The sequence below is a fragment of the Pteronotus mesoamericanus genome, unplaced genomic scaffold (genome assembly GCF_021234165.1).
Source record: "Pteronotus mesoamericanus isolate MK-2021 breed Mesoamerican mustached bat unplaced genomic scaffold, CSHL_Meso_final scaffold_167, whole genome shotgun sequence".
Lineage (NCBI taxonomy): Eukaryota > Metazoa > Chordata > Mammalia > Chiroptera > Mormoopidae > Pteronotus > Pteronotus mesoamericanus.
In genome coordinates this window covers 38,252,588-38,268,379 of record NW_026555308.1, presented here as the reverse complement: position 1 = coordinate 38,268,379, position 15,792 = coordinate 38,252,588, and the positions used below count along the sequence as shown (strand labels likewise).

At 38.4% G+C, this 15,792-nt stretch overlaps 1 protein-coding gene across 1 annotated transcript in view; it reads right to left on the bottom strand.

The window, feature by feature from the left end:
* REEP5 (receptor accessory protein 5) overlaps positions 1-15,792 on the bottom strand; it is a 37,118-nt gene that overhangs the window by 7,270 nt on the left and 14,056 nt on the right. Inside the window, exon 3 of the mRNA XM_054589961.1 lies at positions 12,944-13,082. Within this exon, the coding sequence (XP_054445936.1) occupies positions 12,944-13,082 (139 nt within the window). The remainder of the gene's footprint in view (positions 1-12,943; positions 13,083-15,792) is intronic.

Here is a 15,792-nt window from a genome sequence, read left to right as displayed (position 1 = left end):
CCTGACAACACACTGCCCGCTGCAACGCTGTGGGTGGCGCTGCCTGTGCTATTTTCTCCAACGGCATTGCTACTATCTTCTGCAAGCTACAAGTGAGCTTTTCTTAGATGGAAAATGTGACAAATGAAGGGCTAGTAAGGAAAAGCTGAGACTGAAAAAGAAATGTAAAACACATCAAGCCCAGCAGCTTAATTTCCTTCCTAACTTGTACTGCTTTTAGTTATAAAAGTTTTTATTAATTATAACTCTTCAGATTTAATTGTTTAAAAAAAATAGCACTTATCTGCATGCGTAAAGCCCTGTACAGATAAGACTAATATCCATGAGGCTTGTTCTTAGTAGGCTTACCTTGGTAAGTTTGTCATATTTATTAATCCTGTTATAGGAAAAAATACCCTGGCCATTCTTGAAACCTTCCCTTAGTGGAATCTCAGTTTTGAGTAGCTCTTAGCCTTCAAGTAATCTTTATAGTCATGTGTTTCTCTTCTGTCATCGTGAATGTAGATATTATTCCTAACTCATTTTTATGGCTCTACTTTGCCACTGAGATTTGAAAAAAAAAAAAAATTGACAAGAACTCTACCCTAAAAACTTAAAAGAAAACCCCAACAAGAACTGTCATACTATATTTATATCCAAAATAATTGTACTGTTTATTCGAAAGATAAGTAACAACTCAGCACTTTCGAGTCTTCCAAGCAGGTTATTCCTTTATAATGAGCAAAAAAGGGACCATCCAGAGTGATACGCTCATTTCCCTATAAAGTTTAATAAACTACATGCGACTAGGTTCTTTTCATTTAAAATTCTAACACTCAGCCTAGCTGACTCTATAAAAAAACAAAATTCATTTCTTGAGATTCCAAATCTGTATTTTTTACAACTTAAAGTAACTAACCCCTCATCTTCTTGTGCCACAAATTTAACTCTGTAGTCTTAATCCTTGTTATTCTAAACCAAAGAATGTATTTGAATAATCAAGAAGTTATACTGCTTTTCTAAAACAATCTTTTGAACTTAAAATGAACATATTTGTGCCCTAAAGCTCACTTCATCAGTACTATGTTGGCTCTAAGAAATTTGTATTATATTCTGAAATTACATTACACTCAAAATAAATAAAATGCAGGTTCTCAACAGATTATTCTCTCTAGATTATCTGAACTATATAACTCTGGGAAAGAAACAGTCATAAATTAGAATTTTTACAGACCTAAGAGCAGGGTTGGGCAAGCTTTCAAAGGATGGTTATCAGACTGGATTGTGAAAAATAAACTATAGCTATATGCTTCTTACAAGAAACACACCTAAGATAAAACCAATTAAGAACACTTAAAGGGACTTCCAGCAAAGATGGAGGCGTAGGTAGATACACTGCCTTCTCGCACAACCAAATGACAGACAACAACAAATTTAAAAACAAAAACCAACCAGAACTGCCACAAAATCTAACTGTATGGAACTCCAACAACCAAGGAGTTAAAAAAGAAACATTCATCCAGATTCATAGGAGGTGCAGAGACAGGCAGCCTGGGTGGAAAGGATGTGTGGCAAGGCAGCAGCTGGAGGACCGAGCAAGGTGGCTGCGGGCAAACCAGGTGGTCCCACATTTGCCCATGCAGATAAACTGGGAGGGCCAACGAGGGAGTGAGAAGGGCTGCGCAGCCCAGGGTTCCAGCGTGGGAAACTCAAGCTTTAAAACCTCTGGCTGTAAAAAGCTGTAGGGGTTGCGGCAGCGGAAGAAACTCCCAGCCTCACAGGAAGTGTTCTTTGGAGAGAACTATATAACCCCACAGGGTCCTAGAACATACACAAACCCACCCACCTGGGAACCAGCACCACCAGAAAGGCCCAATTTGCTTGTGGTAGTAGGGGAAGTGACTGAAAGCATTTTGAGAGCCCAGAAAGCGGCACTGTTCCCTCTTTGACCTCTCCCCCACAGAGAGAGCCACAACACAGCGACATGGGTTGCCCCGCCCCAGTGAATACCTGAGGCTCCACCTGGTACAACGTAGTAAGTGCACTGAGAAAAAGAAATATGGCCCAAATGAAAGAACATATCAAAACTCCGGAAAAAAAAATACAACTAAGCAATGAAGAGGTAGCCAACCTATCAGTTGCAGAGTTCAAAACACTAGTAATCAGAATGTTCAAAGATACGGTTGAGTATGGTCACAGAATGGAGGAAAAAGTGAAGGCTATTTAAAGTGAAATAAAGAAAAATACACAGGGAACCAACAGTGACGGGAAGGAAACCTTCCCTTTCTTCTGGGACTCAAATGAACAATCTGGAGCAGAAGGAAGAAATAAACTTTCAACTACAACAGAATGAAGAAACAAGAATGCAAAAAAATGAGGAAAGGCTTAGGAACCTCTGGGACAACTTTAAATATTCCAACATCTGAATCACAAGCATGCCAGAAGGAGAAGAGGAAGAGCAAGAAATTGAAAACTTAGTTGAAAAATTAATGAAGAACTTCCCAAATTTGGCAAAGGAAACAGACTTCCAGGAAACTCACAGAGTCCCAAAGAAATTGGACCCAAGAAAACACACATTAAGGTACATCATAATTACATTACTCAAGATTAAAGGTAAGGAGAGAATCTTAAAAGCAGCAAGAGAAAAGAAGACAATTACCTACAAAGGAGTTCCCATAAGACTATCAGCTGATTCTCAAAAGAAACCTTGCAGGCAAGAAGGGCCTGGATAGAAGTATTCAAACTCATGAAAGACAAGGACCTATATCCAAAATTACTTTATCCAGCAAACCTATCATTTAGAATGGAAAGGCAGAGAAAGTGCTTCCTAGATAAGGTAAAATTAAAGGAGTTCATCATCACCAAGCCATTATTACATGAAATGTTAAAGGGACTTATCTAAGAAAAAGAAGCAGATCGAAACTATGAACAGTAAAATGACAACTAACTCAGAACTATCAACAACTGAACCTAAAAAACAAAAACAAATTAAGGTACCAACTAGAACAGAAACAGACTCACAAAAATGGAGATCACATGGAGGGTTATCAATGGGGAGAGAGATGGGGAGAAGGGGGGAAAAAGGTATAGGGAATAAGCATACACAGTAGGTACAGAATAGATAGAGGGAGGTTAAGAATAGTATAGAAAATGGAGAAGCCAAAAAACTTGTATGTATGACCCATGGACATGAACTAAGGGTGGGGTGGAATGCTGGAGGGAATGGGGGTGCAGGGCCAAGGGGAATAAAGGGGAGAAAGAAATGGGACAACTGTAATAGCACAATCAATAAAATATACTTTAAAAAAATAAAATAAAATCTTGATTTCAAGATATATACATATTTCTCTACTCAACAAACAGGGATTCTAAAAGGATTATATACTACATTATATAGAGGATAAGAGTATGGTCTCAGAGAAACTGGGTTCCAGTCCTGGTTCTGCCACTTACTGGCCTGGCAAACATTGTTCATGTTACTTAATTCCTTAAGTCTGTTTTTAACCCCATAATATAGTTATTGACTGAAATTTTAAAATAATCAACCTCAGCCCTGGCTGGTGGGGCTCTGTGGATTGAGCACTGGCTTGCAAACCAAAAGGTCATCAGTTCGATTCCTGGTCAGGGCACATGCCTGGGTTGCGGGCCCAGTCCCTGGTTGGCAGTCTGCAAGAGGCAACTGATAAATGTTTCTTTCTTGCACATTGTTGTTTCTCTCTCTCTCTCTTGCCCTCCAATCCTCTCTCTCTAAAAATAAATAAATAAAATCTTGGAAAAAAAATCTTTAAAAAAAATCACCCTCATACATATTTTGTATAAAATAAGAAACAATTGGAGCACTTGGTGTTGTGTCTGTCCCAAGAATACCATGTCTTCTACCAACATCCATGAAACAGTTAACAGGCTCAGCTGGTAATTTTATGTGGGATAGAATCAAATCCCAGAACCAACATACACTCTTTTTAAACAATCAGGTTGGCCAAAAAGTTCGTTTAGTTTTTTTCCCCTATGATCGTTCTAGTAGTGCTTAGTTTTCTTTAACTTCATTTGAAACAATTTTGTTCAATTGTACTGTGACAGCTGTCGTATCAGTGTGCAGGTGTGGCTCAGCTGACTGAGTGCCCACCTATGAACTAAAGGGTTGCCGGTTCGATCCCCATTCAGGGAACATGCCTGGGTTGTGGGCCAGGCTCCCAGCAGGAGGCATGTAAAAGGCTACCATACACTGATCTTTCTCTTCCCTCTTTTTCTCCCTCCCTTCCCCTCTCTAAAAATAAATAAAATCTTTGAAAAATATAGGTGTTTTCTTGCGAGAAAGAAGATAATTTTTTTTTTAAAACTTACCAAAATTGGTGAATTTTTGTGCAGCCATTTTAATATTTAAGATGGAAGGAAATATGCAACATTTTTAGCATATTATCTTTATTATTTCAAGAAAGGTAAAAACATTACTGAAATGCAAAAAAAGATTTGTGCAGTATATGGAGGATGACTGATCAAGTGTATCAAAAGTGATTTGTTAAGTTTCTTGGTATTACTGACATTTTGGCCAAATAATTCTTTGCTATGGGGCTGTCTTATACACTAGAAGGTGTTTAGCAGCACCCCTGGCCTCTACCCACTAGAAGCCAATAGTGGGAGACAGCCAACATACTCAAATATCCAAATCAGTAAAATTATTCGTAAAAGTGAAAAATGTGTCTTTTATTTTACAGAAAAAACTAAATGAGCTTTTTGGCCAACCCGTTATTCTGTAACTCTCCTTTTACTACCTGAAATAAAATTCAAAGTAATGATACACTTATATACATAATTACCAAACAAAATCCAGATAGTACTCTAATACTCCCTTATCCGAGGGGAATATGTTCCAAAACCACCAGTCAATGACTGAAACTGTGGATAGCACCGAACCCTTTATATACTATGTTTTTTTTCCCCTATACATACCTATGATAAAGTTTAATTTGTGAACTAGGCACATAAGAGATTCGCAACAACTAGTAATTAAATAGAACAATTTACTGTTATAAAAACTATGTGAATGGCCTTGGGGCCATTATTTAGTACAATGACGGTTCCTTGGAACAAGCCTTACTGCGACAGTTGCCCTGATAACCAAGCTGGCTGCTAAGTGACTAACAGGTGGACAGCAAATCCAGCATGAATCTGCTGGACAGCATGATTCACATCCCAGGCAGGACAGAGTAGGATGGTGCGAGATGTCATCAAGCTACTTAGAACGGCTTGTAATTTAAAACTTAATGTATTGTTTATTTCTAGAATTTTCCATTTAATATTTCTGGACCACAGTTGACTGCCGGTAACTGAAACCAGATAGGATGGGGCGGGGGGGCACTACTGTACGCTAACTGCAATATAAAAAAAAAACAATGAAAGGCATTTTCTACTAAAACAATACATACTTTAATATGTAAATGTTTAAGCCAAACTGTCCTAGGGAAAAAAACATAAAATACTCATAAGCAGAATCCATGACTGTAACAGCTACAAACAAAATTTCTGCCACATAGTCCCAAAAGGTTGAGAATTTCTGAGCTCGAGGGACAATATAGCCTGCTTTCCACATCAGAGTATTCAACCGAAACACAATTCACTGACATAATCTCCAAGTTATGATTTTATACCAACCCTCCCCCTTCACCTTTCCTACCCCTGATGGGTGACAGACTCCAAGACTTGTCTGCTGAGCACAGCACCGGAACACAGGAAGTCCAGAGTGAGGAAAGCAAAGGAGGGGGAGCACGGCAGTAGGGAGGCGTAGAGCGTTTGGGGATGACACTCCGATAAGCTGAGCTACCTGGCTAGGGCTGGCATGGAGTTTTAGATTGACATTAATAAATTTTAATTTTTACTATTTAAAATTGCAAGAAACAGTCTCCTGGCTGGTTTTCCTACCTAGAATATCTGTAGAGACGGATGCCAATATTATAACCATAGGGATCAAAGTGAAGTAGAAATAACTCACTGGATTAAGAATCAGGAGAGTTGATACCTATTTTTTGACTGTAAGTAAATCAACCTCAATAAGAGTTAATTTTTTCTTCTGCAGGATTTTGGGAAAACCACATAGTTCTTACTGTTTTTGAAAATCTCTGAAATATTATCCACCTATGTAGATATCAACTCTTCAGCAATCCAGAAAAGCTGCTTCATCCAACTTTTTTTGGATGAATTAAGGCAAGACTACCAGACAGGACTAGAGCCAAGTGTCTATATTTTTGCACCTCTCCAAGGTGATTACTTTGTAGGCTATACTCCAGACGGTTAATTTAGTTCTTTTGGTGCCCTCTTGAGACAGAAAAATAATTACTGCTCTCCACCACATCTTTAGCATTTTCCAGCTCTCAAATAAAATAACTTCCTTGTATTAAAAATAAAGTCAATTACTGTTCAATCCTCAAGGTGATCTTCAGCTGCCAGCTTTTACAACTCCCTTTTCTTTATCTGTGTAACTGCCCCACAGCCCAGGGGTGCCCTAAGCCATGCGGATCTGTCCATCCTTTAACCCAGCTGCCCTCAAAGTGCTGGCTGACGATACTCCCAAGAGTAAACACAAGCCCACTCTTACATGCAGTTCAGACAAAGAGTTCATGCTCTTTTAACTGAACTCTTGGCACTCTGAGCACTGACACATGAAAGCCTATAATTATAAATTACAATAAGACAGATACCCCTGGTCTGATTCTACTGCTGTCGCTACCCAATTTTCCCCCAGAAGAGTTATTTCCAAAGTAGGAATATGCATAATATGCACAGTTTAAAACTAGCCTCGTCAAAACTGAGAGTTAAAGTCAGAAAAATATGTATTTTAACACTGGCCTCCTGATAAGCAGCAATCACTCCCTCAGAAACCTAAGTCTTCCTTGGGAAGACTCCGCAATGCAGTCACAAAAATGGTGAGGGGCTGGAGTTAAAGGGCACTGCTCGGAACGCACAAATAAAAGCTAAAAAGGAGCGTGTGAGGGAGAAGATTATCTTTTTTGCCTCCTGCAAAGTTAAGAGGAACATTATGTTCTCTGTCAACAGGTGAAGTAGTACAGGTGGCAGTTTGGATCAGGATGTAAACTTGACAGAGTTTACTCAATTTTGTTTTAAAAATATATCTAGAAAATGATTTCAATGAGGGTAAAGATGAGGTACAAAGATAACTACTCACTGAAGCATTAGTTAAAACAGCAAAACAGATCTATGTCTATCGATTGGGGAGTAGGTAAATTATTAGCTATAATGGATAAACAGCTATGCAAAGAATATCGAATAACATGAGAAAATACTCAGAGTACTGAATTAATTGAAAAAAGTGAGATACAGAATTGTTTAGAGTGTATAGCCTGAAACATACATATATGGTTAAGACAATAATATATACACAGTTCTGTGTACATTTATGTCATAGACAAATGTATTTGCACATTAACATAAATAGGAAGACTATCCTAAGACGTTATCAGTGGTAGGGTTACAAATATTTTTTTCTGCCTTATCTAAAACATGTCCCCACTGCATACACACACACACGAAACTTTTGTTTTATTCACTTGAGGATTCTCCACACCTAGAACAGATTCTGACACCTAGAAGTTCTAAATAAATATCTGATCATTAAAGAAATATGTTATTTTCATAAGCAAAGAAAAAAAGGGATTTTACATTTATTTTTAAACCCTTCTGCTCAACTCAAAATCCAGTTTCTAGCTTAATACATTGTATATGATCTCTTCAACTAAACTTTGATGCCTAACTACTGGTTCCTCTTATTTACCTCCAAAATTGTATGCTGCTTTAGAAGAATGAAAACTAGGACTTCCAGTCAAGATGAAGGCAAGGCAGACATGCTTTGCTTCCTTGCACAACCGTAAGTAGAATCACAACCAACCTCAAAACCAAAAACACCCAGAACTGCCAGAAAATTGAACTGTATGGAAGTCTGACGACCAAGGATTTGAAGAAGCCAAATTCATCCAGAAGATTAGAAGAGGGCAGAGACAGGGAGCCTGGGTGGAGAGGATGTGGTGCGGCATGGAGATGCAACTGTGTCAGGGGCAGTGGTGGAACGTGCAGTCCCACCTTCACGTGTAGTAGATAAAAATCAGGAGGGATCCATTAGGATCGAGCAATCCCAGCTCCAGGGCAGACCGCAAGGATGTCAGAAGGAGAATAGGAATGGCAAGAAATTGAAAATTTATTTGAAAAAATAATGAAAGAAAACATCTCTACTTTGGTGAAGGAAATAGACATACAAGTCCAGGAAGCACAGAGTCCCAAACAAATTGGACCCAAAGAGGACCACATCAAAACACATCATAATTAGTATACCAAAGAAAAAAGATAACGAGAATCTTAAAAGCGGCAAGAGAAAAGCAGAGAGTTACCTACAAACGAGTTCCCATAAGACTATCAGCTGACTTATCAAAAGAATCTTTGCAGGCAAAAAGGGGCTGGAAAGAAGTATCTGAGGTGATGAAATGCAAGGAACTGCAATCTAGATTACTCTGTCCAGGTAAGCTATCGTTTAGAATCAAAGGGCAGATAAAGTGCTTCCCAGAGAAGGTAAAGCTAAAGGAGTTCATCCTCACCAAGTCCTTATTATACAAAATGTTAAAGGGACTCATTTAAGAAAAAGATCAAAACTATGAACATTAAAATGACAACAGACTCACAATTATCAACAACTGATTCTATAAAACAAAAAAATAAACTAGGCAAACAACTAGAACAGGAACAAAATCATCGGTATAGAGATCATTTGGAGTTAGCAGGGAGGGGTAAGGGGGAGAAAGGAGGAAAAGGTACAGGGATTAAGAAGCATAACTGGTAGGTAAAAAATAGACAGGGGATGTTAACAATGGTATAGGGAATGGAGAAGTCAAAGAACTTGTATGTACAACCCATGGACGTGAACTAAGGCAGAGAATGCTAGAGGGAAGGGGGGTACCAGGTAGAGGGGGGCAAAGGGGGAAAAACTGGGACAACTATAACAGCATAAGATAGTATACTTTAAAAAAGATCTGTCCCCTAAAACAACATCTACAGACTCTGCAATTTGGAGGCTTTTTCTCAGCCTGTTCACTGAAGCCATTAAGAATATGCCAGCCATGCAGGAAGAAAACATTTTTATTAACAGTATAATCAACTTTAATCATGTCAAGTATATTATCTATTTACAACATGTGCAGTATATTCACCTTCTCATTGTCATCAACACCACTAGTGGATGCATGTTCATTTTACTATTAGGGAATATTTGTTGTAGACCACTTCTTGGAATGTACTTCAAAAAAAAAAACATAAATGACTTAGTAACTGTCGCTTATTTTGGATCTTCTCTCTACCTTGCGTGGCCTCCATTAGCAGAGGTGATCGGGAGCAGGCAGGAGGTCAGGCTTGCTCAGGTTTCAGAAGTTTGAGGTCAGATGCTAGTGAGTGGTTCTGCCGACAGGATACTGTTCACTGCAGCAGGTGAGGGGGCCCAAAGCAGAGGCCAAGTTTCCCTCTGCTAGAGAGTGCACTGCGATGTCTCTACCATCAGATGGAACTCATTAGGGGCTTCAAAATTATTTGTAGTTTAAAGTATATGACATCCAAATTAAAGTGTATAAAAATACTTTTGTAAATGCTAAATGTCTTTGAATAACAAAAACAAAATATACCCAACCAGCTCTGAAATCTTAAATCTACCCACAGACCAATTTTTCCCATTTGTTTAAAAGGAATATTTTTCAGCTGTCTTATTTTTCTTTTTTTTTTTTTTTTTTTTTTTTTTTCCTTTTTTTTTTTTTTTTTTTCTTATTTTTTTTTTTTTTTTAGGAGATTAAAATTTTCTGCTTCTTTGTTGAAATTTATCTTTATGTGCAGTGAATATTTCCTTAGGATACTTAGAATTGCTTGAAAGAAAATTTTCAATTTGACAAGAAACTGTCTAAATGTCCCTTAAAAAGGCCATTCCAATTTATACTAGGTTATTACCGCCATGCATCCATTTTCCAATACAGTCACCAATACCACATACTATTAATCTTCTAAATATCTGTCAATTTAATGAGTACAATATTGGTGTTTCACAATTTTAGGCTGCATTTCCCAGATCATTAGCTACTTTTATTTTTCTCTTCTGTGAAATATAAATATTTCTATTTATACTCTTTGTCCATTTTTCTTCTGTTACCTGTGAACATTGTCATATATTATCTATCCTCCTTGTCTGTCATTATTTTAACTTTGTTTATTTTGCTACTGTCATATAGAAATTTAATTTTTAATAATTTAGTCAAACTTCAATCAAATCTTTTTCTCTGTGACTTTACATTTTTCTTGGCTCTATATCTCCTAGTTATAAAACACTCTCCTACACTTTTTTTTAAAAACAGAGATTTTGGGCCCTGACTGGTGTGGCTCAGCTGGTTGGGCATTGTGCCACGAAGCACAAGGTCACCGGTTCGATTCCCATTCATAGCACATGCCTGGGTTGCAGGTTCAGTCCCTGGTCAGAGCACATACAAGTGGCAACTAACTGATGTTTCTGTCTCACATTGATGTTTCTCTCCCTCTCTTTCTCCCTCCTTTCCTCTTTCTTAAAAAATAAATAAATAAAATATTTAAAAAAATAAAACAGAGGTTTGGCATAGATGTCCTATCCTTGTGAGGTGCTGAGGAAATAGATGGGAGGAGAACTAAGTTGCCAGGAAATTTCCTCCCCAAACCTTCCTGCTCCATCCCCTAGAGCTGTTGACTATGATTTAGCTTCATGTCCTTCTCATGCTGTTTGGGGGAACAATAGGTGACACCCTAACTTAGACCTGACTAGGACTGGGGTGTGACCTCCCCACATTCCAGTGCCTGGCAGCGGAGCTGATACCCCTGGAGGAAAATGAGCTTACAGGCCAAAGCAACATGGTATTTGAGAAGTGCAAGCACTGCAAAAGAAAGACAACATAATCAACTACAAAGCCTGTCAGCAGCAGAAATATTAGAACTGAATGACCAAGAATTTTAAATTGGATTGCTAACTCTACTAAAAGAAATATAGCAAAATGAAACAAGAACAAGAAAACATAGGAACAAGCCAAGCAGTATCAGGTATCAAAAATATAATAGTGCATATAAAGAATACAATGCATGGTATAAATAGCAGATTGCAACAAATTTAAATATTGGAAGATGAGATTCAGAACATCTCCCAGAAAGCAGGGAAAAAAAACCAAATAGATTTTAAAAATAGCTAAGACCAAAGAAAAAGAAAAAAATATATCCACAATTACCCAAAATAAAAATCAAGGTATTATCAATATGGTAGTGGTTGCGGTGAGGGAGACCAAACAGAAAGAGAGCTTCCTGTATCCAATTCCCCAAACCTAAATTTTTTTAGATAAAAATTTTAAAAAGCAGGAATGCAGGACAAGTTGAAATAATAAGAGATGTGAGAAGTATGTCTGAATTTAGAAATGAGAAAACAATGACTAGTTCTTGGGGAAAACACTGTGTAAGAATACTCCATGCATATCATATGTACACTAGATGGCCCTTGAAAATATTTACAGTCATAATAATGGAAGGGTGAATATCTGTTTACCTAGCCAAAATCATGGGACACACACCGCAGGAAGAAGGGGACACAGTAAGGCTGCATGTGTGTGACAGGGGCGAGGGAGGAAAGAGCCAAATCCTTGTCTCCCGGCCGGAATCAAGAGCTAATGCATAAAACAGACAAATTAAAAGGTGGCTCAACAAGAGCAGAGTTTAGAGGCATGGAGTTAAATGGCAAGATACTCTGCCATAAATGAAGCGACAGTGGTTGCTTTTAAGGAAGGCAATGCAGCGGACACATGGGTGCAGAGCTGCGGTCCTTCAAAACCCTTTCACAACTACTTGAGTCTTTACGTGATATGTAACCTTTTTTTTCATTTACTGATTTGAGAGAGAGAGGAAGTGGGGGCGCAGCGGGGAGCAGAGAGGGAAACCCCGATTTGTTGTTCCACTTCCTCGTGCATTCACTGGCCAATCCTTGTCTGTGCCCTGACCTGCGGGGATCAAACCCACAACTTTCACATACCCAGAGGGCGCTCTAACCAACTGAGCCAATCAGTGAGGGCATGTGTAACTTTTATAAAAACAAATATTTAAGCATATGAAAGAAAAGAACGGAACCCAGATTTACCCTCTCTCCAGCTTGGAAAGTCTGACTCCCAAAACCAGACTATTTACATACTATGCAGAGTTTCTTCCATGGAAGACACTTGAGGAAATCAGCTGAAGATAGCATGTCCCATTGAGGGAGAAAGAACCACTCTATTCATTAAAAGGTATGAACTCCCTTTCTCATTCACCTCTGGTGGAAATCTGGAGATGATTCTGGTCTCACTGGGAATGAACTGTGGCTTCCTCCTCCTTTTCCCACAGGCTGGTAACCCTCTGTCTAACAGAAGGGGTGTCAGGGCTCCTCCCTGACTTCCGCTCTGTCAAAGCTATTAAAACGGCTTCCTCAGAAAGCCCAGTTCTCATCTTCTTTTTTCAAACCTTTATCAGAAATAAGGATTTTTTTCTTCCACAAATACTTACTCCTGCTCACTACCGAGAATAACCCATGGCCTGCAAAAATTTGCACTGCTTCCACATCAAACATAGACAACACTGTATAAAGATAGGATCTTGGCAAGCCGCAATGCTTGTGATAGTCACAGTATTTCCATCTTTTATTATCAAATACATCTTGAACACACAATTGCTATGGCGATTTCCAAGAATGTAAACAAAAAAATGTTAGACACGTTGAATCCTGCCTGCCTGTTTAGATGATGTGAGCAGAGCCAGAGATGTCTTACATTCAAGCATTTGCTCCTATTCCTTATTTACAGGTCCTGAGATGGAGTTTCTTTTAGGTGTTAGGAGCAAATCACGTTCATATATGAAAGGAAACAGAGCAGTTTAGGGAAGGCCCACGTACCTTCAGCATGTAGTAGAAGGGTAACCATGAGAGGAAGAAGTCGGAGAAGAATTCGGCAATGCTGAACACACCATACACGACCCAGTAGGTCAGCCACTGGGTATCATCATCTTTGTTGGGACTCTCTATGGCTTTAATTCTGGAAGGCAATCCAAAAGCAAGTGTATCATTTAGAAAGATCTCAATGAAACATTTTCAAATATATTACCACAGCCTGCCTTCCAACACCAACTGAGAAACTCTAACAAATGTATGCACTGTGTCACTAGACACAAGATTACAACATAAAGCCAGGAGATCAGGACAACGTGGAGATCAGGACAAGTTATAACTACTTGTCCCCATGTTCTAGTCACCAGAAGAACCAGTACCGGCTGTCCCCTAGATCTCCACCCTGCTCAGCCTCTATCCAGTCCCCAGGAGACAACACCAATGGCTGGGAACCTGAGTGCTTCCCACTCTTGAGAGGGTTCCTGCCACCAGGGATCTATCAAGAATTCTCTGTGGAACTTCAGTTCTTACACACTTTTATAACTGCAGTACATCGTGGGTGAATAGGAATTTCCATAAAAGAACTTTTGGAACACAGTTCAAGCACTTCCCAAAGTCCATAATGTATTTCCTAACAAACAGGTGAAAACAACCATCATGGCATACTTTTGGTTCTACATGAGACCTTCAGACTGTGGTCTTTCCTTCATCAGTTAATAACTAACATGAATTGCTCAGTACCAACTACTACTTAAAATTCATTTTGCAGACGAATAGAAATAAATTTAAAATAATATTTTGCTTCTTACATTAAGTTCCCATCCCCTCCCCCATCCCCTTTAGCAACCATCAGCTTGTTCTCTGAGGATGTTTGTTTTCTTTATGCATTTTTCAAAATTTCACATATAAGTGAGATCATCCAGTATTTGTTTTTCCCTGTCTGACTTAACTTCACTTAGAGGCATATCCCTCAGCTCTAGGTCCGTCCATGTTGTCATAAATGGCAAGATTTCATTTTTATGGCTGAGTAACATTCCAGTGTGTAGGTAGGTGTCCAGCAATAGATGGATGGCTAAAGATGTACAAATGGACAAGTAGGTTGTTTCTGTAGCTTAGCTATTACTAGTAATGCTGCAATGAACATAGGAGTCCATGTATCTTTTCAATTTGTGTTTTTGTTTTTCTTCAGATAATACCCAAAAGTAGGATTGCTTGATATTGTGACAGCTCTATTTTTAACTTTTTGAGGACTCTCCACAGTGGCTGCACCAGTCTGCATTCCCACCAACAGTGCACTAGGGTCCCCTTTTCTCCACATCCTCACCAACACTTGTGGGGTTTTTTTGTTTTATTTTATTGCCTTTTTATTATCTTTTGTTGTTGTTGTGGATTTATTGATGATAGCTATTCTGACAGGTGTGAGGTGATCTCATTGTGGTTTTAGTTTGCATCTCTCTGATGATTAGTGACCTTGAGCATCTTTTCCTATGTCTGTATGTCCTCTTGACGGGGAATGTCTATTCAGATCCCCTGCTAATTTTTTTAATTGGATTGCCTTTCTGGTATTAAGTTGTATGAGTTCTTTATATATTTTGGACCTTAATCCTTTATCAGACGTATCATTTGCAAGTATCTTCTCCCACTCAATAGGTTGCCTTTTTGTTTTGTTAAAGGTTTCCTTTGCTGTGCAAAACTTTTTAGTTTGATGTAGTCCCATCTGTTTCTCTTGTTCAAGGATATATAACCAAAAAGATATTGCTAAGAGAAATGTCAAAGAGTTATCGCCTATCTTTTCTTCTAGGAGTTTTATGGTTTCAGGTCTAACATTTAAGTCTTTAAACCACTTTAAGTTTATTTTTGTATACGGTACAAAGTGATTTAGTTTCATTGTTTTGCATATATCCGTCCAATTTTCTCAACGTTAACTTATCTAAGAGACTGTCTTTACCCCACTGTACATTCTTGCCTACTTTGTCATAGATTAAATGACCATATAAAAAAGAATTTATTTCTGATCTCTCTATTCTACTCCATCGATCTATGTATGTTCTTATGGCAGTACCTTTCTGTTTTGATTATTGTAGCTTTTTGATGTAGTTTGATATCATAGGTCGTGATACCTCCCACTTTGTTCTTTCTCAATATTTCTTTGGCTCTTTGGGGTTTGTTGTGGTTCCATATAAACATTAGGATTAAGTGTTCTAATTTTTAGAAAAATGACCTTCTTTCACTTCTGAATCACAGAAATCTCTTCCAGTCCTGGAAATCTCTTCATCCAAAACCTGAATTCCAAAACTTTTTTTCCTTTTATTCTATCCTAACATATGTCTGGATATTTACCATAACTTAAATAGTAAACTGGAAGAAATCTGAATCTTGTTTAGGTCATTATATGGGTTAAGTATTGAAAACACACTGGTTACTTGGTAAAATGTATTCCCCAAAGAGACAGTGAGGCTGCTGAATCATGCTGAGTCACTGACTAAGACAGCCTCCGAACTAATTAGACGCAGCTGTGGGTGCGCACGTGTGCGCGTGCAAGCACTTTGAGAGACAATAGCCAAAGGGGGGGAGCTGAATGAGTCAATTGTTACTGATATAAGGAAGAAGTGATGAAGTGAATGCTGCTTTGAATATCAAGACTGGGCAAGTTTTTCACTTTAAACATAAGAATCATATAAAATGAATTTAAGAGAGTTGCTTGTAAAATAATGGCCTGTACCATGCAGACTGTGTCTGTGTTTTAGCTTTCCTCAGAGAGAAGCTAGCTAATCTAATAGAAAGTGGAAGAAAAAAGTGTAGGCAAGCACATTAACTAAAGAACTAACAACAGTACACCCTTTACACGTACGGTTTTT